Here is a 25,719-nt window from a genome sequence, read left to right on the forward strand (position 1 = left end):
ACAAGGTCTCTTTTTCGAAGATTGATTTATTTTTATGTGCATTGGTGTTTTGCCTCCATTTATTCTGGGTGAGCGTACTAGGTCCCCTGGAACTGAAGTTCCCACTGCATGCAGGAGGTACAGTGATAAACCACATCTGAGCAGAGGAATATTCAAAGCACAATGAAAATGTCACTTAAATATTTTCAGAACTCAGGATAAGCTTTTCCACATTTCTCAGGTCTTTAGTTTCCTTTCTGTGAGACAAGTGACTATCCACACAGCTACAAAAATGCTACCTTCTTATTACCAGATTTCCTCAGAAATCACTTTTGTCCCATGCTCATAAGAAAGCTGAATTTAGTTTAATGTCATACTTAAGAACTTCAATGCCACAAGGACGTGTGCTCAACTATGTTCATAACAGCTTTGTTTGCCATAGCCAGAATCTGGAGACAACCTAAACACCCCTCGGCCGAAGAATGGATAAAGAAAATGTGGTACATTTACACAATGGAGTACTACACAGCAGGAAAAAAATAACAACAGCTTGAATTTTGTAGGAAAATGGATGGAGCTAGAAAACATTATTTTGAGTGAGGTAACCCAGACACAGAAAGACAATTATCACATGTACTCACTCATAGGTGGTTTTTAAACATAAAGCAAAGAAAATAAACCTACAAACCACAATCCCAGAGAACTTAGACAACAATGCACACACTACGAGAGACTTACATAGATCTAATCTACATAGGAAGTAGAAAGTAAGAAAAGACAAGATCTCCTGAGTAAATTGGGAGCATGGGGACTTTGGGGGAGGAGAAAGGCAGGGAGGGGAGCAAAGAAAAATGTAGAGCTTAATAAATATCAATAAAAAATGTATAAAAAATTTTAAAAAAGAAACTATCTTATTAATTTTTTTATTTTATTATGACTTTTAATATATAAAAAACACAATTTTGAATGGTGATCTTGTAACAGTGCCAATCCAGTTTAATCAGTTTTGTGTAATCATTTGGATTATATATATATAAGATTACATTATCTATAAATAAAGAGTTTTAGTCCTTTCTACTAAATTTGGATGCCCTTTCCCCTTTATTGTATTGGCTAGAATCAGTGCTGAAAAGACTAATCAGCCCTAAAGCCTTCTAAAAAAAATTCATTTATTCATTCATTCACTCATTCATTCATTCATTCATTCATTTTTTTTAGCTTTGGAAGGGGGTCCTGGAACCAGTTTTGTAGACCAGGCTGGTCTTGAACTCACAGAGATTCACCTGCCTTTAATCCCAGCACTTGGGAGACAGGGGCAGGAGGATCTCTGTGAGTTAGAGCCCAGCCTGTTCTACAGAGCTAATGCCCGGACAGTCTCCAAAGCAACAGAGAAACCCTGTCTCAGAAAAAACAAAACAAAAACAAAACAAACGGTATTGGTTAAATCATTCCAACAGACCTAAATGGTTCAAAAGCCCCAAATCTTTTCCTGCCCTGATTTTGTGTGTGTGTGTGGGGGGGGGGTGTTAAGACCGGGTTTCTTTGTATCTTCTGCCCGACTTCTGCCATGATTTTTAAAAAATATTGTGGGACCACTATGATGGCTCAATGCAAGAGTACTTTCTGCCAAGCCAGACAATGAGTTCAATTCCCAACATCCACAGGGTAGGAAGAGAGAGCTGAGTATGGCAGGTTGTCCTCGGATCCTCAGACAGGTGCTATTGTACATACTATCCACTCAGATACATGTTAAGAAAATTTAAAAAGGGGAACATCTACTGCTACTTGGTAAATTAAATCTTGTATTAAGTTTGTAGCCAGGTGGTGGTGGAGAGGCAAGTGAATCTCTGTGAGTTCAAGGTCACTCTAGTTTATAAAATGAGCCAAGACAGCCAGGGTAACATAGAGAAACATAGACAAACAAACAAGCAAAAAATGAAAATAATAATAATAATTTAATTTTTCATTCCTGAAATAAATACCAAGAAGTCACTGTTTATGTATTAGGTATTCATACATTTATTATATTGTTTAACCTAATTTGCTAGTTTATGTTAAATATTCTTCTGCCAATGTTAAATAAAGGAAAAATGGTCAGGGGTTTCTTGTATCTGTTTGACTCTAATACAGGGACAATGTTGTGTTCATATGAGTTAAAATGCATCCCCTTTTCTATTTTCTAAATGAATGTGAAAGGCAAAATTACCACTCCTAAAAACAGCTGGCTAGTGTAGCCGCATACCCCTATCGTCTTCAATTTGTGTGAAATTGTACTTTAATAAATGCTTCTTGTTGCAGAAAAAAAATAAAAAGAATTTCCCTGTCCTGTTTCAAAAATGATATAGATATGAATAATTTATATTGGTATGAATTTTAAGGTCAAGTTTGTTACATGTATATGTATTTTTGTTTTTAATTAAGATATTGTGATTGTGTAGTTTATTTTTAAAATGTAATGTATAATTAGGAAATATAGGTTGTTAATGTATAATCATCAATAAGTCAAGCTTGTAGTCATGTTAGATTTTTTTAGATATGTAGAGATATATTTTAGATAGGCATTCTTCATCTCTTTCAAGGACTACAGAATATGACATTTTAAATGTTTTAATAACTTAGGGCTTTTCATGACAATGAGACACATCTGCTCCTGGCAACAACAATCTACTTCAAGAAGAAGATGGGCATCAAAAAGGTTCCTTATGGAGTTTGATAGCTATTTGGGCAAAAAACTACACTTGCCTAGACTGTTACATAAACTGGACATAAAGAACGCACAGAGAGAGGACTGCTAAACTTGCCTAAAGGTGAGATGGTCTTTCAGGGTTCCTGACTTATGAAAGAGTCGGTGAGATATTCTACAGGACACACACAAAAAAAGTGACTAAACTGTCTTTAAATTTTCCTGCTTCATGGAAATGTCTATTGGATACTATAGGCCTGTAGGCCAAAGATGGATGCCCCAGCGGTACAGAGGAACTTTGGGTGACTGTCCAGGCAGCGAGATGACTCTGTCATTTCTAGCGTTTTGGAAGTTGCTTACTTCTTGTATACTTAGGTAATATTATATCCTTCTGGAGTCTTTGATGGAGTTGAAAAATGGTTAGTTACAGTTATAGTTTTCCTTAGTTATGATCAAAGATAAAACAGATATAAATATTGTAACTGTAATTCTTGTTTGATAACTGTTTTGCTATATGTAATTTTACTATGTTAAAATGAAAGCCTTTTTTTGTTTAAACAGAAAAAGGGAAAATGATGGAGGAGGGTCATCTGTTTATGTGTTACTTTCATTGGTTAATAAAGAAACTGCCTTGGCCCTTTAATAGGACAGAAAATTAGGTAGGCAGAGTAGACAGAACAGAATTGTGAGAAAAAGAAAGCAGAGTCAGGCAGATGCCTCAGGCAGTCACCATGACTCTCCTCTCCAAGACAGACACAGGTTAGGATCTTCCCGGTAAGCTATCACCTCGTGGTGCTACACACATTAATAGAAATGGGTTAAACAAGATGTAAAAATAGGGTTGGAGAGATGGCTCAGTGGTTAAGTGCATTGCCTGCTCTTCCAAAGGTCCTGAGTTCAATTCCCAGCAACCACATGGTGGCTGACAACCATCTGTAATAAGGTCTGGTGCCCTCTTCCGGCCTGCAGGCACACACACAGATAGAATATTATATACATAATTAATAAATAAACAAGATCCAAAAATTAGCCAATAAGAGGCTAAAACTAATGGGCCAGGTAGTGTTTAAATGAATAGTTTCCGTGTAATTATTTTGGGTAAAGCTAGCCGGGTGGTGAATAGCGGCCCTCCGCCATTCCATCGTCACAAAAATACAGAGAAAGCTGGGCAATGGTGGCACACACCTTTAATCCCAGCACTTGGGAGGCAGAGGCAGGCGGATCTCTGTGAGTTCGAGACCAGCCTGGTCTACAAGAGCTAGCTCCAGGACAGGCTCTAAAGCTGCAGAAAAACCCTGTCTCAAAAAACCAAAAAAAAAAAAAAAAAAAAAAACCAGAGAAAAAATACTTTCAGGAAATGCTTAGATCTAGAAAAAATATTTTTAGACTCTTTTCAAGCTACACACAAGCACTTTGGAAAGCAGAGAAATGATGGCCCAAAATTATCATAGAAATCCTGTGATCTTGGGGCCTGACACCATGACCCGCTTCAATATAACGTTTATGCACATGTGATCATTATTCTTCACTTAACCCTTTTTACATAAAGTTGCTGAAAGGGATCATCTTAATTGCAAAACTATCCAGATAAGAACTTAACTTGCTAAACCAAAAAGAGAGAGAGAGAGGGGGAGAGAGAGAGAGAGAGAGAGAGAGAGAGAGAGAGATCAAAAGCAGGGTGGTGGTGGCTCAAGTCTTTTGGCAGATTTCTGAGTTCCAGGACAGCAAGGACTATTATACAGGGAAACCCTGTCTTAAGAAAAAAACAAAACAAAACAAAAAAAACTTAACTTGTATAAAATAAAGATAAAAAAAGGCTTTCTGTCATCCTCTGTCTTGGAGTTAGCAATAGATGGTATGTAAACAAGCCCAGTTCTAGCACGTGATACATGCTTAACATCTTGAACTTCAGAAGTAGTGGCAGGACCAAAAATTCAAGGCTAACTTTAGCTTACAAAGTGAGTTTGAAGCCCACCTGGGCTCTATAAGATTATGTCTCAACAAACTCAAACACTCATAATATATGCAAGGTCGAGCATAGAACACTTACCCAGCACATTCCTGGAAAACATTTTTAGGGGAGGAATTCTTCAGATTCCATTTACAGGTTTTCACAACAGCTGAAGGTATCTGTGGTAAGGGGACTTCTGACTTCTAAATATTGCACAAACCAAATATACAATAATTAGTTTTTTCATAGTTTATCAATCATACAAAGGATTTAATGCCTACTATAAATTTTTGAGTATATGAAATATTAAGTCAAAGTCCTAATCCAGTACCACCCTCCAGCATTTAGTCTGCTTTCTAGATCTGTTCTTATAAACTCAAAACATGTATAGAACAGAAAAAAAGATCTCAAGAAGAATTTGTACACCCACATCTACTGCCATATCACTCTTGTTAGCCAAAAATAAGAACAGTGGGACTAGGGATATGGTTGATAGAGTATTTGTCTAGCATGCAACAAGACCTGGGTTTAGTCCCCAGTACTTCACAAGCCTAGCATGAAAAACAGCCTAGGTTCATGAACTGGACATGGCTGGACAGACATAAAAAGGAAAAAGGATTTTGTTTTATATAATGTATGTTTTGTTTGCATGAATGGGCACCATGTATGCACAGCCAACAGAAATAAGGAGGACATCAGATCCCCTGAAACTGGAGTTGTGAGCCATCAAATGGGCACTGAGAGTAGAACCAGGACCTCTGGAAGACAGCCAGTGCTCTTAACCACTGAGCCACCTCTCCAGAACAAGAAAGGCTTTTAAAAGGACATTCTTGGGCTAAGGACATAGCCCCATGTCATAATACTTGTCTTGAGTTCAATCCCTAGCACTGCAAAGTTAATTAATTTTAAAACATTAGAAAAGTAATTATTCTACAGCATAAATGATCATTAAGGGCATTACACTAAACAAAATAATCCAGTTCCAAAAGTATTAATTTCACTTATGGATATATATGTGGGCAGTAAAACTGAAAATGGCAGGAAGTAGAAGAGTGATTGATATGTGTGGGAGAGAAAAGAGATCAGACTGCTGATGTCAGTGCTTTCTTTTTGAACGATAAAAAGGTTTTAGAGACTGTTTACATAACAGTGTAAATGTACTTAACATTACTGAACTATATACACTTAGAAACTGATACTACACACTCTAATCACAGGGCATGGAGAAATTAAGCAGGTATTGACCAGGAAGCTTCTACCTGACTAATTTGTTCTCATAGTACCAGAAGGTGCTGTGTATATTTATCAGGGAGAAAAGTCATCCACAATCTTAACCAGCTTTTGTAAACCCTTTGAGCTACAATGGACAGCATAGTGAGGTATATCATGGGTGCAATTGTAGTACACATGTTATGAGGATAACAAATCACTTTCCGGGAGAATTTAAGACCAATTCCATAAGAGGAAACTCAAGCCTACTACTTTAAATCTAGCCTCAAACCCATGACCCAGGAGTTCAAAGACCCCAGGGGTGAACATATTATTATTTTGCTAAGAGGACATAGAATGAAACTGCCCTCTAAATTTATATCTTTATATCCATAGATGAGTAAAGTTCTTAGTCCACACTAGAGGACTTTGTTCGTGGTAGGTGGTTAAGCAGAAATCACAATTGATCAAAATGTAAATAAGTGTCTATGGAATCCTCAGTTCCAAAGGGACATCATGTTCCTTACCTCTAAGATTCAGGTACTCTTCTTAAAAGAGGGGACAGAAAGATTACAAGAGCTACAAGTTGGGAAGAACTGAATCAAAACGGTATCTCCTGGACATGACATGACCACTACATTCATGAATTTTCATTAGCTGTGGCTGCCTGCACAAAACCTTCACAGGTTCAAGTCAGTCATCAATCTAGCAAGAAGGGGAAAGGGCTCATAAGTTCCACCTTTAGAAAGGGGGCTACTGGCAGTTGATGGCTTTTGAGGAAAGACTTGGTTTTCATTAAGGGTGTGGTCCCTGATAAGTCAAATCATACTCCAGGACATGGCTCCATACCCTTGAGTTTATGGATGGTGCAAATAGGACTCAGGGAATTATTTTTTAAAAAAGAAGACATAAGTTAGGAGGAGAGAGAGTGTGAGGGTTGAACCTGGGAGGAATTAGAGGGGAGATGGAAAGTGAATATTATCAAAATACATTGTATGCATAAAAGAAATTCTCAAATAATCAATAATCAATTAATAGTACATTGAGAAGAGTGGTTGGGTGTGGTATTGTATGCCTTTAATCCCAGGAGTCAGAGGCAGGATGATCTCTCTGATTTCAAGGACAGCCCAGTTTATACAGATATTTCTAGGACTACCGGGGGCTAAGTACACAGACTCTGTCTCAAAAAACAAAACAAAGAAATGGTTAATGTAAATTTCATTGTATATTTTTTCAATTTCAGTTTAAAAATTTAAATCACACAAATATCTCTTCAGATTTTTCATCTTCATTCAAACAGGAAAATATATTGTGTATGTATAGCCTTTGTAAGCAGGCACTGACTAAACATTTTATTTGTCAATTTTACTACTACAAGCACCATTACCACCAATACCTCTAGCTTTTTGGTTCCCACAGACTGGGTTCTTAAAAACAGAATAACTATGCCGGGCAGTGGTGGCACATGCCTTTGATCCCAGCATTCAGGAGACAGACGCAAATGGGTTTGAAACCTGCCTGCTCTACAGGGTTGAGTTCCAGGATAGTCAGGGCTACTCAGAGAAACCCTGACTCGAAAAAGAAACAAACAAACAAAAAATAGAATTATTAGATCAAAGAATACACACATTAAAAAACTTGAACATTTTATTTTTTATTTACTGTTTGGGTATTTTGCCTACATATATGTCTGTGCACCATGTGTGCGCAGTACTCTTAGGCAAGAAGAGGGTGTCCAATCCTCTGGAACTGGAGAAAGAGACTGTTGTGAACTGCCACATATGCACTGGAAACCAAACCACGGTCTGGTTCCCAGAAAAGCAGTCATTGCTCTTAGGTGTTATGTCATCTCTTCAGCCTCGAACACACACATCTTAAATACTGATATTTATTTATACTTATTTATACTTAAATACTGATATAAATACTATGAAACTTCCCCTCTACAATGGGTCTACCACTTTATATTCTGACAGTGTCCCTGGGTCCCAGTTTCCTAGTTTTTAAAAAAACCTTATGTAGGATTATCTGGAAAAACACATGAGAAAATCATCATCTAGATTAAGAAAAAAATCCAGATTTTTATTTATAATCAAAGTCCATAAATTAATTCCAGACTGACTTCTGACTATGAGGAATCTAGCTACCATCAAAACTTTCAGTTTTCTACAAAACACATTTACTTTGCTACTTTTTTAAAAAGCAGAGCTGAAACGATAACTCATCAGTTAAGAGCACTGGCTGTTCTTCCAGACCTGGGTTCAGTTGTCAGCACCCACACTGTGATTCACAACCATCCATAACTCTAGTTCTGGGGAATCTGACACCCTCTTCTGGCCTCCACAGGTGGTACACAGATACACATGCAGACAAGACTCTTATAACATAAAATAAATTTTAGGGCTGGAGAGGTGGCTCAGCAGTAAAGAGCACTGGATCCTGAGGACCCAGGTTTGCGTCTCAGAACTCACATAGTGACTCACAACCAACAGTAACTACTGTTCCAAGGGGTCCCACACTCTTCCAAATTCGAGCACCATACTCACAAACACTCAAACCCATCAAATAAATGATTTTTAAAATAAATTTCAGGGTTCTTATTGCTGAATTATAAAAGTTTCTTACAGTCTGACTATTAGAATATAATGAAAGCTGCATACATTTTTGGCTATTTCATTTTGGTCTACATCTATTTGGAGTTTACTTTTTGCTTGTGGTATGAGGCAAGAGTACCACTTCATTATTTTATATGTAGATTTCTATTATTCCAGCATTATTTGTTGAAAAGACTATGCCTTCTCCTTCTGGGTGGTCTTGGTGGCCTTACATTAAGTTGACTGACAGTAAGCATATAGGTTTACTTCTGATTCTTTTTTTTTTTAAATATTTATTTATTTATTTATCTATTATGTATACAATATTCTGTCTGTGTGTATGCCTGAAGGCCAGAAGAGGGCACCAGACCCCATTACAGATGGTTGTGAGCCACCATGTGGTTGCTGGGAATTGAACTCAGGACCTTTGAAAGAGCAGGCAATGCTCTTAACCTCTGAGCCATCTCTCCAGCCCCCTACTTCTGATTCTTATTCTATGCCACTGACCTGTGTATCTATCCTTAAAGTACCACATTGTCTTGACTATTGTAACTTTGTAGATGATCAGTGTGAATTCTCCAATTATGTTCTCCCCGCTAGGAATACTTGGGGCCTGTTTAAATATATATTTTCATTCTAATCTCAGTTGCTGATTTCTACAAAAGAAGCAGATTAATTCGACGGGGAATATACTAAAAACATATAGCAATTTGCTAAGAACTGACCGTGTTAGTAATACTGTCTTTTGATCTATGAACATATAGTTTTCTCATTTATTTAAAAGTTCTTTCATTTTTCAGTGTTTCATTGATGAATATACAAATGTTGTACTTATTCTGCTGTTTCTAAGCATTTTATTCATTTTGATGGAAATATAATGGAATTACTTTCTTACTGTTCTTAGTGTATAACTTTGGAACAAAATTTTATATAACAATCTAGTATCTATCAACACTGTCAATGTCATTTATTAATTCCAGTAGTTTCTTATTTATGTGTATGTCAATTCCTTATAATTTTCTATATACAAGATGACATTATCTTTGGCTGGAGAGATGATTCAGAGGTTAAGAGCACTGGCTCCTCTTTCAGAGATTATGAGTTGAATTCCCAGCAACTGCATGGTGGGTCAGTCATCTGTAATAAGATCTGGTGCCCTCTTCTGGCATGGAGATGTACATACAGGAGGAACATTGTATAAATAATAAACAAACAAACAAACAAATAAATAAATCTTTTTTTAAAAGATGTCATCATCTCACTGGGCAATGGTGGCACACGTGGGTGGTAGAAGCAGGTGGATCTCTGATTTCTAAATTCGAAGCCAGCCTGGTCTACAGAGCAAGTTCCAGGACAGCTAGGGTTACACAGAGAAATCCTGTCTTGAAAAACAAAAATAAAACAAAACAAAAAAAAGTGTATAATCTCAAGTAAGGTAATTTATTCCTCTCCAATCTGGGTACTTCCACTTCTTTTTATTTTTAAGTTGTATGTGTATAGGTGATTTGCCTGAAAGACTCTAAATGCATTTCTGAGGCCTCACAGTTCTAAAGGCATTTCTGAAGCCTCTCAGCATTACACACCTCTCTCCTGGAGACGTGACAGTCACCCACACACGAATGTTGGACTTTCCATCTCCCTGTGTTCTTGTGGATGTTCTCCAAACATAACTCTATTGAGGTAAGACAAACCACGGAGGTTGACTCAGCTCCTGATGTACTGATTTAGTCATTGGAACAAGGTCAGGATGACCCACTGATGCTCCCCTTTACCTCACCCGATCACACAGCTAGTCTCCTGCCCTGGCACAGACCAATCACTGCCAAGTAGCACTTTGAATAAGCCAATCCAGGCTCCCCCTTATTTCTGTTGCTTTATGCTTTAAAAATAATACAAACTAGATAATTGACACTCTTCACTTAGCTGATGGGTCCTGTCATGACAGAATTAATTAAAATCCTCTTGCTTTTGCATCGACTGTGGTGTCTGGATGGTGTCTTGAAGCAACTCTTCCCTAGAGCTTGGACTCTTAGTCCAACAGCCAGTGTACATGTCTGTGCACTACTTGTGTTCCTGGAACCCTTGGAGGACAGAAGAGGACGTCAGATTCTTTTCTAAAACTGGAGACACAGATGGTTGTGAACCACCATGTGGGTGCTGGGAATCCAAATTAGGTGTCTCTAAAACAGTACTAGTGATCTTAACTGCTGATCCACCTCTCCAGCTCCTACTTCTACTTCTTTTTCCTACCTAACTGCCCCAGGCGAGAACCAACACTGAGGAATTTCCAGTCAAAACTCCAGCTCAATAGAGCATCAAAAACTATCTTGTCTTGTTCCTAATCTGAGAGAGAACCTTGTAATCTTTCACATTTAAAAATATATAATGCTACCTCTATTTTGTAGATGCCCTTTACCAAGCTGAACAAATTCCACTTCAATCCTACCCAGCACTTGGGAGGTAGAGGTAGGTGGATCTCTGAGTTCAAGGCCAGACTCTGCTGAGCACAGAGTGCGTTCCAGGACAGCCAAGGTTACACAGAGAAACCCTGTCTCAAATAACAAAAATCTTAGCTTGTTCAATGCTTTAATAAAAAAGGATGTACATTATTATACAATTCTGTTTCTATGTTTATTTTTATAACTTTATTGTTACTAAAGTCCTCAAGACCTAGGCTGGTGGGAAGACATCCAAGAGCCTGCCATTAGTTGATAAGCAAATATGTGGTGGAGAAATGACAGAAAAAGAGAAGCGAGATGACTCATTTGTTTAGAAAGAGGATCTGGCCGGGTGGTGGTGGTGCACGCCTTTAATCCCAGCCTGGTGGCAGGACAGGTTTCAAGGCTACTCAGAGAAACCCTGTCCTGAAAAGCCAAAAAGAGGAGGATCTGAAGAAGTGAATAGGTGAGAAGTAGGCTGATGTGGGAGGCCGTCTTACTACCTAGGGCCATGGTCATATCCAGGCTGCAGCTCCTGCCAAGGACCATGTCTGGGTCCATGATCCAGAAATCCACCTAATTCTGTCTCCTGAGTGTTGGGATTTAAGATGTGCACTATCATGTCTAACCGAAACTCTGTTCATCTTTATGGAGTACATTATAGTAATTAAATGCCTATACGGCAATGTGTATTCATCAATCAGAGTAATAAGAATTTCTCTCTCTCTCATTTCTGTCTAATCATTATTGATGTAGCATGAGAATCTCATACTCTTCTAGTCAATTTGAAACATATCATGGTATTTCAACTAATAATTACCCTATTGTGCTAAAGGACAATCAGAGTCTTTCCACTCCTTATTTTTGATTCCCTCTTATTCAAAATTTTCTATCCCCATTTCCCTCTATTTTCGACAAGGCTGACTTTTTGGTTTTTACAAATCAGTCCCTGTCCTTCTCCCATGTGATACCTCAGTCTCTACATGTTTGGCTCTTGGCACGGATATCTACTAGCTGTGCAAGTTTGGATATATTACGTAACTATGCCTTTCAATCCAATCACATAAAAATAATAAGTACATCACCAGGTTGTTGTGAAGATGAAGTGATTTATTACATGCATTGGGCTTAAAGTAGTCACTAATGTTAACTACCATTGCTAGTAACACTTCTACTGTTACAATATAGGACCCTTCCCAGAACTGAGGATGATCTCTGTCTCTCTGTGTATACATATAGACGTGTGTACTAAACCTGGAGCTTACTGATTGGCCAGCAAGCCCCTAAGTTGCTCATATCTCCACTGACCCAGAACTAAAGCTACAGGTATGCATCAATATTTTATATGAGTGCTGGTGATCTAGACTTGGGTCCTCATGCTTGTACAGTAAGCTCTTAGCAATTAAGCCATCTCTCTAGTACTGCTAAATAGCCTACCAATCAGAAAGGAAGTTATTTATAGCATTAATTTCAGTTATAACAATTTTTAATAAGCTGCTTTTGCTGAAAAACATTGGCTCCTGATCTGGGTCTGGACTTACAAAGGACTTCACAACATAACAGTGAATAAAATAAACATAATCTCTTACCTTATTCTAAATCTCATCCTTATACCCACAGATAAATCTAGCTACCACACCTCATTCACGAAGCCTCTCTATAAAGCAAATGGAGATTATCATAGAAAACCACAGTTGGACGTGATGCTGAGATCACTGGCAGCCTAATCTCAAAAGATGTATCTAGATGGGTGATGGTGGCTTGACTTTAATCTCAGCACTTGGGAGGCAGAGGCAGGTGGATCTCTATGAGTTCCAGGTCAGCCTGGTCTACAGAGTGAGTTCCAGAATAGCCAGAGCTACACTGTGAAACCCTGTCTCGAAAAACAGAACAAAACTAAACAAAAACAAAAACAAAAAAAGAAAGAAAAGTTTACCTAGGGCTGGAGAGTTGGCTCAGAGGCTAAGAGCACTGACTGCTCTTCCAGAGAACCTAGGTTCAATTCCCAGTATCCACATGGTAGCTCACACCTGCCTGTAACCACAGTTCTAAGGTTTCTGACACACTCACACAGACATACAAGCAGCCAAAACACCAATGAACACACACAAAAAAAAATTAATTACTTCAAAAAAAGATATATCTATATTATAGCTCCCGTATCAATGGCCCAAAGAATATCACAGAAGAGGGAGCAGAAAGAATATAAGAACCAGAATACCAAGAAGTCTGCTATGAAACAGAAATGGCTGCATAAACAAGACCAGAAAAATGGTATATTAATAGACATGTTAACCGAAAGCAGTAAAAATTTTCAGCATCCCACCCCTCAACAAAGAACTATAGGCAACTAATGACTGCTGAGAGAATTAGCCACTCAAAGCTATACAAAGAAACCCTGTCTCAAAACAAAAGACAAACAAACAAATGAAAAACTTTCTTTGGTGGCAAGTGGTTAAATTTAACATGTTGGGATATACCCTCTACCACATGTCATGGAACACTACTTTGGCATGAGACACTACTTATATTAATACGGCACTACCCTAAACTTTAAGAACCTAGTAAGACAAGAAAAATAAAAACTGGAGCTGAAGAGATGACTCAGCAGTTAAGAGCACCTACTGGCTACTCTTCCAGAGGACCCAGGTTCAATTCCCAGCACCCACAAAGCAACTCACAACTGTCTGTAATTTCAGTTTCAGGGGACCTGGTTCCCTCTTTTGTGCACATGTGGTGCACAAATAAACAAAACACCCATTAACATTTTTAAAAAAACCAAAACCCCAAAAAACTAGAGAATCATTGTGATATGATGTGATTAAAACACACACAAACACACACACACACAAACACACACACACACACACACACACACACAAACTAAAGAGAAATGTATACAAAGAGTCCCTGAGGTATACATTAAAACAAAAGGGATTTGGCCAGGCATAGTAACACATGCCTTCAATCTCAACAGTCCTTAAGGTAAGTAGTCCTTGTGGGTCTGAGGCCAGACTGTAAGCAAAGAAAGTTCCTGGCCAGCCAGTGCTGCACAGAGGGACCCCTTGCCTGTATGAATGTGGATAAATCTAATGAACTAAGATAAAATAAAAATAAACAAACAAATAAGTAAATGGATTTGTCTTTTTAAAAAGAATAAAAACTAAGACTTATAAAAACTTTCAGGAAAAAAATGTTATCCCAAATTAGGCAAATAAAACAGAATTTTTTGAATCAATATTCTAAGAGATTTGTTATTTCTTCTTAATCTAAACAAAATACAAAAGAGAAACATTTGTAAGAAATTGAAAGCTTTAATGTATTTGTTATATCTTATTAAAAAGTTTAAAAAGAAAAAAGAGCTATACACTTTGTTACTTACAAAAAAAATCTTTTTTTTATTATATAATCAAACATATAATTTAATGTATCAACTGAAACAACCAGAATATATATCAATGAGACAATACATTTCTTTATTAGAAAGAAGAAACCATACCTCTTTGAAGAATTTATTTAAGATGGCTAGCCCAAACTCTCTTTGCTCCTCTTCAATGGTAACTTCATACTCTGCCTGAGTGGAGGATATTAGGAAAAAGTAAAAGGTTAGTGATTTTACTCACCAGCAATATTTCGTAATGCTTTAAATTATCTGACCTATGAACTAACAAAGTACCCACTGAACCAGAAAAGAGTTCTATGGGTTAAATTTAAATAGTTCTCCAAAAATGTAAGTACAATACCAGGGTAAAAGCGTTAGGGAGAGCCAGCGTGGTGGTGCACGCCTTTAATCCCAGCATTTGGGAGGCAGAGGCAGGCTGATGTCTGTGAGTCTGAAGCCAGCCTGGTCTACAGAGTGAGTTCCAGGACAGCCAGGGCTACTACACAGAGAAACTTGTCTCGGAGAGGAAAAAAAAAGTTGAGTGAAAGTTGGTGTGTTAATCTTCCTATCTTCATTGTCAATTTGACTGGACGTAGACCCACCATGGTAACATATCCCTACACCTTCCATGAAGGTGTTTCTGGAAAAGATTAAACTGAGTAGGAAAGATGTACCCTATGTGGACAGTGTACTGGTCCATACGCTTATAAAAAAGGAGAAAACAGAGTTAACGAGATGGTTAGCAGTTAAGTATACTTACTGCTCTTGATGAGGACTCAGATTCAGTTCTCAGAAACTGCATAGTGGCTCACAATAACCTGTAACTCCAGTTCCAAAGAATCCAATACCATCTTCTGGCCACCAAGGGGGCCAGACATACATATGGCACACATCCACACAAACATGCAGGTTCTCAGACATAAAATAGTTTTTTAAAGGAGAAAGCAAGATGAAGAGCAGCGTTCATCTCTTGATGTTTTTTTCATATGCAGAAAGTACTCATTAAGAACCATAACCTCAGCAATCAGGAGTTGGAGGCAGGACCGCTACAAGTTCAAGGCCAGGCCAAGATACATTTTAAGAGCCCTGATCTACAAAGTGAGGTCCAGACCAGCTTGGGTTTCAAAGTGAGACCCTATCTCAAAAAGAGGGAAGGAGAGGAGAGAAATATGACATCAAGGCAACTACCAATTCTAGTTTTTAATACCTAAAGTTCAGTTTTTAATATCTAAAAGTACAAAAGCAAACATGCAACCCTGAGATGAATCACTCACCACTGCATCCAAGAATTCAATGCATCTCTTTAGAGTTGGTTTTGTATCACAGAATTGTCTGAAAAGAAGTCTTCCTATTGGCTGCTTGTCACAAAGGCTGCTAAAATCCTTTTCTGGGTAAAGGGGAGAAACAAGCATAGTAGTTACTACCTACTTAGTTCTATTCTGAATCTACTTTCTGTTTTCACTTAATATACTAAAAGTCAAAACTGTTACTTCTAGCCGGGTGGTGGCGGCGCACACCTTTAATCCCAGCACTCAGGAGGCAGAGGCAGTTGGATCTCTGTGGGTTCGAGGCCAGCCTGGTCTACAAGAGCTAGTTCCAGGACAGGGTCTAAAGCTGCAGAGAAACCCTGTCTCGAAAAACCAAAAAAGAAAAAAAAAAGAAAAAGTTACTTCTATTATTATTTCTAGATGACTTGTTCTTTTTACTAAATTGAGTGATCATACATCTAAAAGACACAAGTAGAAGCTGGGAGATGTCTGAGTTGGTAAAGTGCTTCCTACACAAGCATGAGAACCCGAGCTCATATATGAAGCACCCACATAAGAAACTGGGCATGGTGGTGTGTTCCTGTAATCCCAGGGCTGAAGAGGTGAAGACTGGCAGATTCCAGGGGCTCACTGGCCAGACAGTCTAGAAGAATTACCAAGCTCCAAGTTCAGTGAGCTACTCTGTCTCAAAAACTAAGGTGGAGAATGATCAAGGAAGACACCTAATGCTATTGTCTAAACTACACGTGCGCATACACAAACATGTACAGACACATGCACACACAAATATAAAAAAGGAATAAATAAAAATAAAAACAAAATAGGCAGAACTGATTGTGGTAGCATATGCTTATAATCCTGGCATTCTGGAGGCTGGGATAAAAGGACTATACATTCAAGGCCAGCCTGAGTTACATGCTAAAATTCTGTCTCAAAAAACAAAATCACCCAACCAACCAATGTAAAAGGAGTGGCGGGCTGAGTTCGCACCCAGCTCCAGCATGGCTAGCTTTACACCCGAAATAATCACAGAAACTGTATTCATTTAAACGCTGCCTGGCCCATTAGTTTCAGCCTCTTATTGGCTAACTCTCACATCTTGCTTTCACCCATATTTAGTAATATGTGTAGCACCACGAGGTGGTGGCTTACCTGGAAAGATCTTAACCTGCATCCATCTCAGAGAGGAGAGCTATGGTGGCTGCCTCACTCTGCTTTCTTTCTCCCACAATTCTGTTCTGTCTACTCTGCCTACCTAATTTTCTGTGCTATGAAAGGGCCAAGGCAGTTTCTTTATTAACCAATGAAAGTAACACATAGACAGATGACCCTCCTCCATCAAACCAACACTAAGGTACATCCAAAAACAACTAATATTTGTAAGGATTTGCAAAGTTTTACTTGAAATAGATTGTTCTTCGCAAAAATAAAATATATAGGAGACAGATAAGCCTTAAGGGATAGCCATCCACAAGGAAGACAGGAGCATAAAGGGAACTTTCTACTTACTTCACCCACTCTAGGTATCTAGAACAAACTGCATATGCAGCAAAGTACTAAATCAGAATTAGTTTTTAAACTAAGCAGTTTAAAACCTCTCTCCATCCTCATACTTTTTATACTTGCAAACAAAATTTAAATTATGTTTATTTATTTGTTTGCTTTTTTATGCTCAATGATTTTTAACTTTCCCTTTTATAGTTATTTGCTTATTTTTTCTTTTCCATAGAAAATATTGTATCCCTTGCCTCTCCTTACCTTACTGTTCTGAGAATAAAACCCTAATGTTCCAGCATTGTGTCAAAAAGAATATAAAACAAGGTTCCAAATAGCTCAGCCAGATAGTAGCAATGCACGCCTTTAATCCCAGAGACAGAGTCAGGCAATCCCTATGAATCTGAAGCCAACATGGTCTACAGAGTGAGTTCTAGGACAGCCAGGGCTACCCAGAAAAACCCTGTGTCAAACCCTACCCCACCCCCCAAAAAATTCTAAAACAAAAGCATTATTTAGAACAAGTAAATCTTCAGCAAGAAAGCCATGTTCAGCAGCAGGGGAAGGCAAATTAGAACAAAGTCTAATGATATATATGGATTAAAATGTAACAGTGAAACCCATTACTTTGTTTTGTTTTTGTTTGGTATGTTATGAGACAGGATCTCATTATGTAGTCCTGGCTAGCCTACAACTTCCCTATGTAAACCATGCTGGCTTAAAAACCCACAGAGATCCACCTGCTTTTGCCTCTATCTCCAGAATGCTGGGATTAAATATGGATACTACTGCATAGGCCCTTTATTTTCTATTCTAATTAAAAACAATAAAAGGGGGTGGGGGAAGAAAAGGGGAATGGAATGGAGGGAAGGAGAGAGGAGGGAGACTGGAGGGGAATGGGAGGATGACAGGAGGGAAGGAGGCCAGTTGTTCTCCTAGCAGTGGCTATGCTGGTTATTTATTGTCAACACAAATCTTCCTAGACATATCTAGGAAGAGAGAAATTCTTCTTTAAATTTATTTTATGCGTATGAACATTTGAAAGTCAGAAGAGGGCACTGAATCCCTTGAAACTGGACTTACAGATGTTTGTAAGCCACAGTGTGGGTACTAGGAATTGAAACCAGATCCTCTGTAAAAGCAACCAGCATTCATTACTACTGTGCCATCTTTCCAATCCCAGAAGAGAGAATCTTAATTGAAAAATATCTACATAAAATTGGCCCATAGGTAAGTTTGTAGGCCATTTTCTTGATTAATGATTGATATGGGTGAGCCCATTGTGGGTGGTTCTACCTGTTTAGGTGGTCCTGGGGTATATATGAAAGCAAACTGAGCAAGCCATAGGAAGCAAGCCAGTAAACAGCTTTCCTCCATGGCCTTTGCTTCAGTTTTTACTTCCAGATTCCTGCCCTAACCTCTCTTGGTGATGGAGTATGACCTAAGAGTTGTAAACGTAAATAAACCCTTTCCTGCTCAAGTTGCTTTGGGCCACAGTATTTTCACAATGGCTAACTAAGACAGTGGCTCTCAACTTGAAATGGATAAACAGCTGGTGTCCCAAAAGTAACTCTAAAGCTGAAGAATTATAGTAAATGAGCAAACCATAACAAATCGCTCCATTACAGAGTTATTAATAGCAAGTAATTCTGGGAGTCTAAGCCATTCGTTTGAAATCATTGAGTTTAAATATGGAAATGTCTAGGCAAGGGAGCTAGGGATTGAGTTCAGTAGGCAGAGTACTTTTTTTTATATAACATGCACAATACCCTTAGGTTCCATCCCTAGCATCATATATACCATTATGGTGGTACATGCCCATAATCTTAGCACTTGGGGGGGGGGGGGAGAGGAAAGCAATATCAAAAGTTCAAGGTCAACCTTGTCTATGTAATAAGTTCAATTTCAGCCTGACCTACATAAATGTATGTCTCAAAAATATGTCTAAATAAATAAAGCATTGAATTGTGCACATCTACAAGTCACCAATGACCAGTGATTTAATTTTCCAAGATTAGAAAGTCAGTTCAAAGAGGGATATTCTGTCTCTACCTACAGGAGAACTCAAAAATAACCTGGAATGTCTAAGCCGAGAGGAATTGGTAGGTACTCTCTAACAGGAAGTTTATTGCTGAGATGCAGGTTACTGCTTCCTCTTTACACTCCTTTCTTGATACTGTCTGTAGTTGGTATTAAAAAAGAGGACATAATAATCTTTAGAACCATTCTTCGGACAATTGTAGCTCAGCCTGAGTTTTGGCTGAGTCTGCTCCTGTTGTGGTTGTTTCTTGGTCACTTCAGAAAAGACCTAAGGTCAGAGTCCCTCTGCTGTGGAGAAAACAGGAGTTCTCACTCCAGTTTCCCTCCTCAGTTGGTCAACAATGAGAAAGGCTTCTCTTTAACCTAAATGCCCTTCAAGTATTTGGAGGGTACTGTCTCTACCTCATGGAGATTGTATTCTGAGGTCAGAGCACCTTCACCATTTCATATTTCACATTTCCCTAAGGAGGATACCATGTGCTCCCCCTAGCAATTAACACATGCTTCCTTTAACACATTCTCTTTCAGTAACCTAACACATGCTAGACCCTACCCAGGATAGTAAGAAGGCAGAGACTGCCACCGTCTCCTCTTGAATTATTTGGACAGCAGTATCAGAAGCCAGGCCAGGAATCCTTTGAAAGTAGGAGCAGGGGGCTGTGTTTTGTCCGGCTCCCGCACAGCTAGCTTTACATCCAAAATAACAACACACAAATTGTATTTATTTAAACATTGTTTGGCCCATTAGTTTTAGCCTCTTATTGGCTAATTTTTATATTTTGTTTTAACCCATATTTAGTAATCTGTGTAGCACCACGAGGTGGTGGCTTACTGGGAAAGATCTTAACTTGTGTCTGTCTCGGAGAGGAGAGTCATGGTGACTGCCTGAGGCGTCTGCCTGACTCTGCTTTTTTTTTTTTTTTTTTAATAATTTTGTTTTGTCTACTCCTCCTACCTATTTTTTTTGTCCTATTAAAGGGCCAAGGCAGTTTTTTTTTTAATTAACCAATGAAAGTAAAACATAGACAGATGAGCCTCCTCCATCATTTGAAAATGAGTAGCCTTAGATCTCTGGCCTTCAAGTCCCAAGAAGATAAACAAAACAAACAAACAAACAAAAGGCACAGAAATGGGACTTAGCTGTGTTCATGATGTCTCTACTTGCATCAGCATGGAATTGGATCCAATCAATCTTTAGCTCCGGGAGATCTAACACCTTCTTTTGGCTACCACAGGCACTGCATTCATATGCAGAAAGCCAAAATAGACAAGCTTTTTTTTATGTATATAATATTCTGTCTGTGTGTATGCCTGAAGGCCAGAAGAGGGCACCAGACCTCATTACAGATGGTTGTGAGCCACGATGTGGTTGCTGGGAATTGAACTCAGGACCTTTGGAAGAGCAGGCAATACTCTTAACCACTGAGCCATCTCTCCAGCCCCAACATAGACAAGCTTTAAAAAAAAATAGATTAATTTGTCTTTAATTTAGGTGTATGGGTGCTTTACCTGCACATATGTCTGTACATATATGCAGAGGGCCTGAGAAGGCCAGAAGACGGTATCTCAATCTGAAGCCGCAGATAATTGTGAGCAGTCATATGGATGCTGAGAACCAAACCGGGGCCCTCTGCAAGAGCAGCAAGTGCTCTTAACCACTGAGCTAACTCTGTAGCCTCAATATATATTATATTATATATATTATATATATTTTATTAATAAAAAAGTCAGCTATCAACTTTCATGACTGCAATCTAGAAAACAAAGTCTCTCCTACACACAAAAGACTAACTGAAGTTATAAGGAAAATTTATCAGAAAAAATTTTAAGCAAATAGAAAACTGAAGAATTAGTAACATCTAAGTAATGCTGTAATGTCAGATACCCTACAGACATAAGATGGCACTACTTACTCACCGATGGAGCATCTTAGGTCAAAACACAGGCTAACTGGGGGCAGCTTCAGGATCTCTCTCCATTTTTTACTACGACCACTCTTTTTGCTAAGTCCTGCTAAATTTAAAAAAATAAGGATTTAGATTTCAAATTGTGTTTTGTTTTTATTTTTCAGACAGGGTCTTGTTATGAAATCCAGATAGCCCTTGAATTCTGGGTCCTTCTGCATTAACTTCCTTCATGCTGGGGTTACGCAGCTATATTATCAAATGTAGTCCCCCCCAAAATTCATTTTTGTTTGTTTCTTTATTAAAATATCATTAATAGATATGATCTTCATAATAGACAAGATTTTTTTCATGGTTTAAAATATCGTATTATACAAACTATTGTCTTTAATATAACTTACTATTTGAGTAGATACAGAAGATGAATAAAGTTTATAATAATTTGTCTTAACTAGATACCAGCTTAAGTATAAAATCTCACTTTCCATTTTCAAAATTTTAAAACTAGATCCAACATGACACACTGTACAGTGCTACTTAAAAACACTGTTTCAGCAGATATTTATATTTATTTTTAAACAAGTATTTACTAAGTACCTACCATGTGTCAAACACCTTAAAAGCACTGGAAATGCAATGGTCAATTAAAAAAGCAAACAACAAACAAATAATGGCGGGAGAAAGGCTTCCATAGTTAAAAATGCAGACTTCTTTTGTCGAAGACCTGAGTTTTACTTCCAGCACCCACATTTGGTAATCACAACTGTCTCTAACTTCAAATCTAGAAGATCCAATATTCTCTTCTGGCCTCTACAGACACTATGCATGCACACACAGAGACACGGGGGAAAAGTAGATGGGGGAGGTAGAGACAGACAGAGACATACAATATTTTTTTAATCTCTCTAAGAAAAAAAAGTACACAGTCTGGAGTGGAAGTAGAATTCAGTGATAAGATAGCATACATGCAAGGAGGCCTGTGTTCCATCCCCATCAACAAAAACAAAGTCCCTCCTGTATACTGTTTTAAAAATTTTTTGGCTTTATTTTATATGTGCCAGTATTTTGCTTGAATTTATACATGTGTACCATGTGCATGCCTAGCATCAATAGAGGTCAGAAGTGGATGTCAGATCCTCTGGAACTGGAATTATAGGTTATAAGTCACCATGTAGATGCTAGGAACCAAATCTAGGTTTTCTGCAAAAGAAATAAATGTTCTTAACCACAGAGCCATCTTTCAAGCCCCCTCCTCTATATCCTAAGGGAGAAAAGATTAATAAACCACACAGTAAGTGATTAAAAAAAATTTAAGCTGGGCGGTAGTGGCATACGCCTTTAATCCCAGCACTTAAGAGGCAGAGGAAGGTGGATCTCTGTGAGTTCAAGGCCAGCCTAGTCTACGTGAGCTAGTACAGGCTCCAAAAGCTACAGAGAAACCTTGTCTCGACAAACGAATAAACAAAAACAGAAAAAAATAGTCAACAATATGAAATAAAATTGAAAAGGTGCTGTGACTAGTAAGCATTGAAGGAGACCTCCCTGCAAGGATCACATGCAGACACACTAGAAGAGAACATGGGGCAAGAGCCTCTAGAAGACTGGGGATAAGGTCTGTGATGGCTAATTTTATGTCAACTTGACACAAACTGTAGTCTATGAGAGGAGGGACTTCTCATTAAGAAAATGCCTCCATAAGATCAAACTGTAGGCAAGCCTATAGGGCAATTTTTAAAAAAATATTTACTTATTTATTTATTTATTTATTATGTATACAACATTCTGTCTGTGTGTATGCCTGCAGGCCAGAAGAGGGCACCAGACCCCATTATAGATGGTTGTGAGCCACCACGTGGTTGCTGGGAATTGAACTCAGGACCTTTGGAAGAGCAGGCAATGCTCTTAACCTCTGATCCATCTCTCCAGCCCTATAGGGCAATTTTTAATTAGCAATTGATGGGAGAGAGCCCGGCCCATTATGGATGGGGCCACCCCTGGGATGGATGGTCCTGGGTTCTACAAGAAGGCAGATTGAGGAAGCCAATGTGAATAAGACAGTAAGCAGCACCCCTCCACGGCCTCTGCATTAGCTCCTCTTCCAAGTTCTGATTTCCTTCAGTGTTGGATTATTACCTAAAAGTATAAGCTGAAATAAACCCTTTCCTCCCCAAGTAGCTTTAGTCACTGTCTTAGTTAGGGTTTCTATTGCTGTTACGAGACACCATGACCATGGCAATTCTATATAAAGAAAAAGCATTTAATTGTGGCTGGCTTACTTTCAAAGGTTTAGTCTGTTATTATCATGACAAGGCAAGGCAGCATGCAGGCAGACATGGTTCTGGAGTAGGACTTGAGAGTTCTACATCATCTTGATCCGCAAGCAGCAGGAGACTGTGTGCCACACTGAGTGTAGCTTGAGCATATATAAGACCTCAAAGCCCACCTCCACAGTGACACACTTCCTTCAACAAGGTTTCACCTACTCCAACTAGGCCACACCTCCTAACAATGCCTCTCCCTATGGACCAAGCATTCAAACATACCCATCTATGGGGGCCATACCTATTCAAACCACCAGTCACAGTCATGGTGTTTTACCACAGCATATGGTATTTAGTTTTACCTAACTAAAATAGATGCTGATGCCAGGATAGTGTGGTATTGCTGTGACAGACCTGACTATGTTGTTTTGGGGAGAATTGTAGAAGGAACTTTGGAACTTTGGGCTAGAAAAGTCATTGAGTTGTTAAGAGTTCAATGAGCTGTTCTGTAAGACCTTGGAAAATAAAAACGTTGAGAGCAGTGCAGACAATAGAGGCCTGGCTTGTGAAGTTTTAGAGGGAAACCTCTAAAAACGACTCTACCAGACCATTTCTGCAAAGAATCTGTGATGTCATGTCAGCTAGAGATGAAGAACTGATGTAAGCAAGAAACCAGAACCACTAATGTAAAGCCTCTGCATTGTTGGGACAATGGTTGCTGTCAGCTGGGGCTGAAGACTCAGCTGTGATTGAGAAGAGACCAGCATCACTGAGGTGAAGGCTTCTGGGAAGTGTTTCCTCAGGGTCTGCACACAGAAGCTGTGTTCCAGAAGTGGCCAGAGTTGGACCTCATGCTGCGGCCTAACTTGATAGTGTAAGAGTCACTTAGGTGGTACTGGTTTTGGAGGAACCCAGAAAATCATGAATGGATCCCAGACGTAAGACATTGAGTTATTTACACACAGTTTGAGTTTGGTTTTGCGTTTATTGTGACTGTGCCCTGTTCTTCCCTCTTGAAGTAAGAAAGTATTTTAGGTTATTTTTTAATATTATGCAAGCCCACAATTAAGAGATGTTATGTTTTAAAAGGCTTAGGATTTTTAAAAGACTGTATATTTTAAAGACACTGAATTTTTCTGGTTTGTTTGGGTTTTTTTGTTTGTTTGTTTTTTGAGACAGGGTTTCTCTGTAGTTTTGGAGCCTGTACTGGAACTTGCTCTGTAGACTAGGCTAGCCTTGAATTAACAAAGATCTGCCCGCCTCTGACTCCTGAGTGCTGGAATTGAAGGTGTGCACCACCACCACTCTGCCGAGATTGAATTTTTTTAAGTGTTTGAATTTTCAAAGGTTGTGGAACTTTTTAAGTTTGTAAAATGTTTTATATGTGATCTTTACTAATGTGTGTTCTTGGGGATGAGCAAGAAAGGGAAGGTTGTGGCTTAGTAGTGATGTGTTTATGCTGGGAAGTGGTGGCTCACGCCTTTAATTCCAGCACTCTGGAAGCAGAGGCAGGTGAATCTCTGAGCTGGAGGACAGCCTGGTCTACAGAGTGAGTTCCAGGGCAGCCAGGACAACACAAAGAAACACAATAAAGGTTAAACCCAGATTGATCACTTGCTGACACCTGCCAAGCAGTAGCACGAAGCCAGGACTGGTTCCGGTGGGATAAAAACTCCCTTAGAGGTCCCACCGAGATCAGGATTCCCTGAAGAGCTGGAGTTCCTAGGAAACACTACCTTCGGGGGAGACCAGGCGCCTGGGGTGCACCTACCTTGACGAGCCTTCAGTAGCAGAGTGTTGGCCATGATGTTCTCGAGTTCCATGGCCCGCCGTCTGCGCTGCCGGCGCTGCGGTGTTGGAGGTCGAACTTTTCGGGGTGAAGGCAACGGAGGCGGGGAAGGCTGGCGGGGAGGAGACCCGAGAGCCACAGTTGCAGGCTCCGCGCATGCCTCGTCCTGCGGGGGACAGGGTTTCGGGATGCTGGGCCGCCTCCGCCGTTTTTTCCTCCGCTTCTTCTTCCTTCGCCACCACTGCCACCAGTGGCGCCGTCGTCGTCGTCGCCGCCGCCGCCGCCGTCGCCGCCGTCGCCGTGGGCTCAAAGGCAGGCCCGGGGAAGGCTCGCCACGGGCTCCAGCTACGTTGTCCGGGCGGGGGGCCTCCGCTATCGGCGCCGGCGCGCGGGCGTTCGAGCCCCTAGCATCATCGCCCGAGCCCAGGGCGCGTAACTCTCCCCTCAGCGCCGGGTCCTGGGGCGGCACTGAGCCTCCGCCGCGCCCCACTCCACAGGGGAGCTCACTAACGGGAGAGCCGTCTCCGGCGGCGACGGCTACAGCAGCCGCCGCCGCCGCGGCCGCCAGATAACTCGCACGGCAGCCCGGCCACGGCTAACGGCTTCCAAAGGGAACCCGAGAGCTCCCCTCGGGGCGGCGCCTGAGGAGACTGTAGCTGCTCACGGGACACTACAGATCCCATAAGGCCCAGCGCTAGGAAGTCCTGGAGTGTTGCCTCCTGGGAGT

General features: G+C 39.7%; 1 protein-coding gene across 5 annotated transcripts in view; it reads right to left on the reverse strand.

Moving 5' to 3' along the window:
• Positions 1-25,637, reverse strand: part of Grk4 (G protein-coupled receptor kinase 4) — a 79,651-nt gene extending 54,014 nt beyond the window's left edge. For 2 of the 5 annotated variants that reach the window (XM_038321401.1, XM_038321382.1), the window contains exons 1-5: positions 24,975-25,637; positions 20,956-21,048; positions 15,511-15,623; positions 14,354-14,428; positions 4,713-4,816 (exon numbers count right to left, since the gene is read on the reverse strand). In XM_038321401.1, the coding sequence (XP_038177329.1) occupies positions 4,713-4,816; positions 14,354-14,428; positions 15,511-15,623; positions 20,956-21,048; positions 24,975-25,026 (437 nt within the window). In that variant the 5' untranslated portion in view covers positions 25,027-25,637. Of the gene's footprint in view, positions 1-4,712; positions 4,817-14,353; positions 14,429-15,510; positions 15,624-20,955; positions 21,052-24,974 lie in introns of all 5 variants that reach the window. The other 3 variants (XM_038321390.1, XM_038321372.1, XM_038321409.1) reach the window with 2 other exon arrangements.
• Between the last annotated feature and the right edge of the window lie 82 nt (positions 25,638-25,719).

This window comes from Arvicola amphibius, chromosome 1, assembly GCF_903992535.2.
Source record: "Arvicola amphibius chromosome 1, mArvAmp1.2, whole genome shotgun sequence".
In the NCBI taxonomy this organism is placed as follows: Eukaryota; Metazoa; Chordata; class Mammalia; order Rodentia; family Cricetidae; genus Arvicola; species Arvicola amphibius.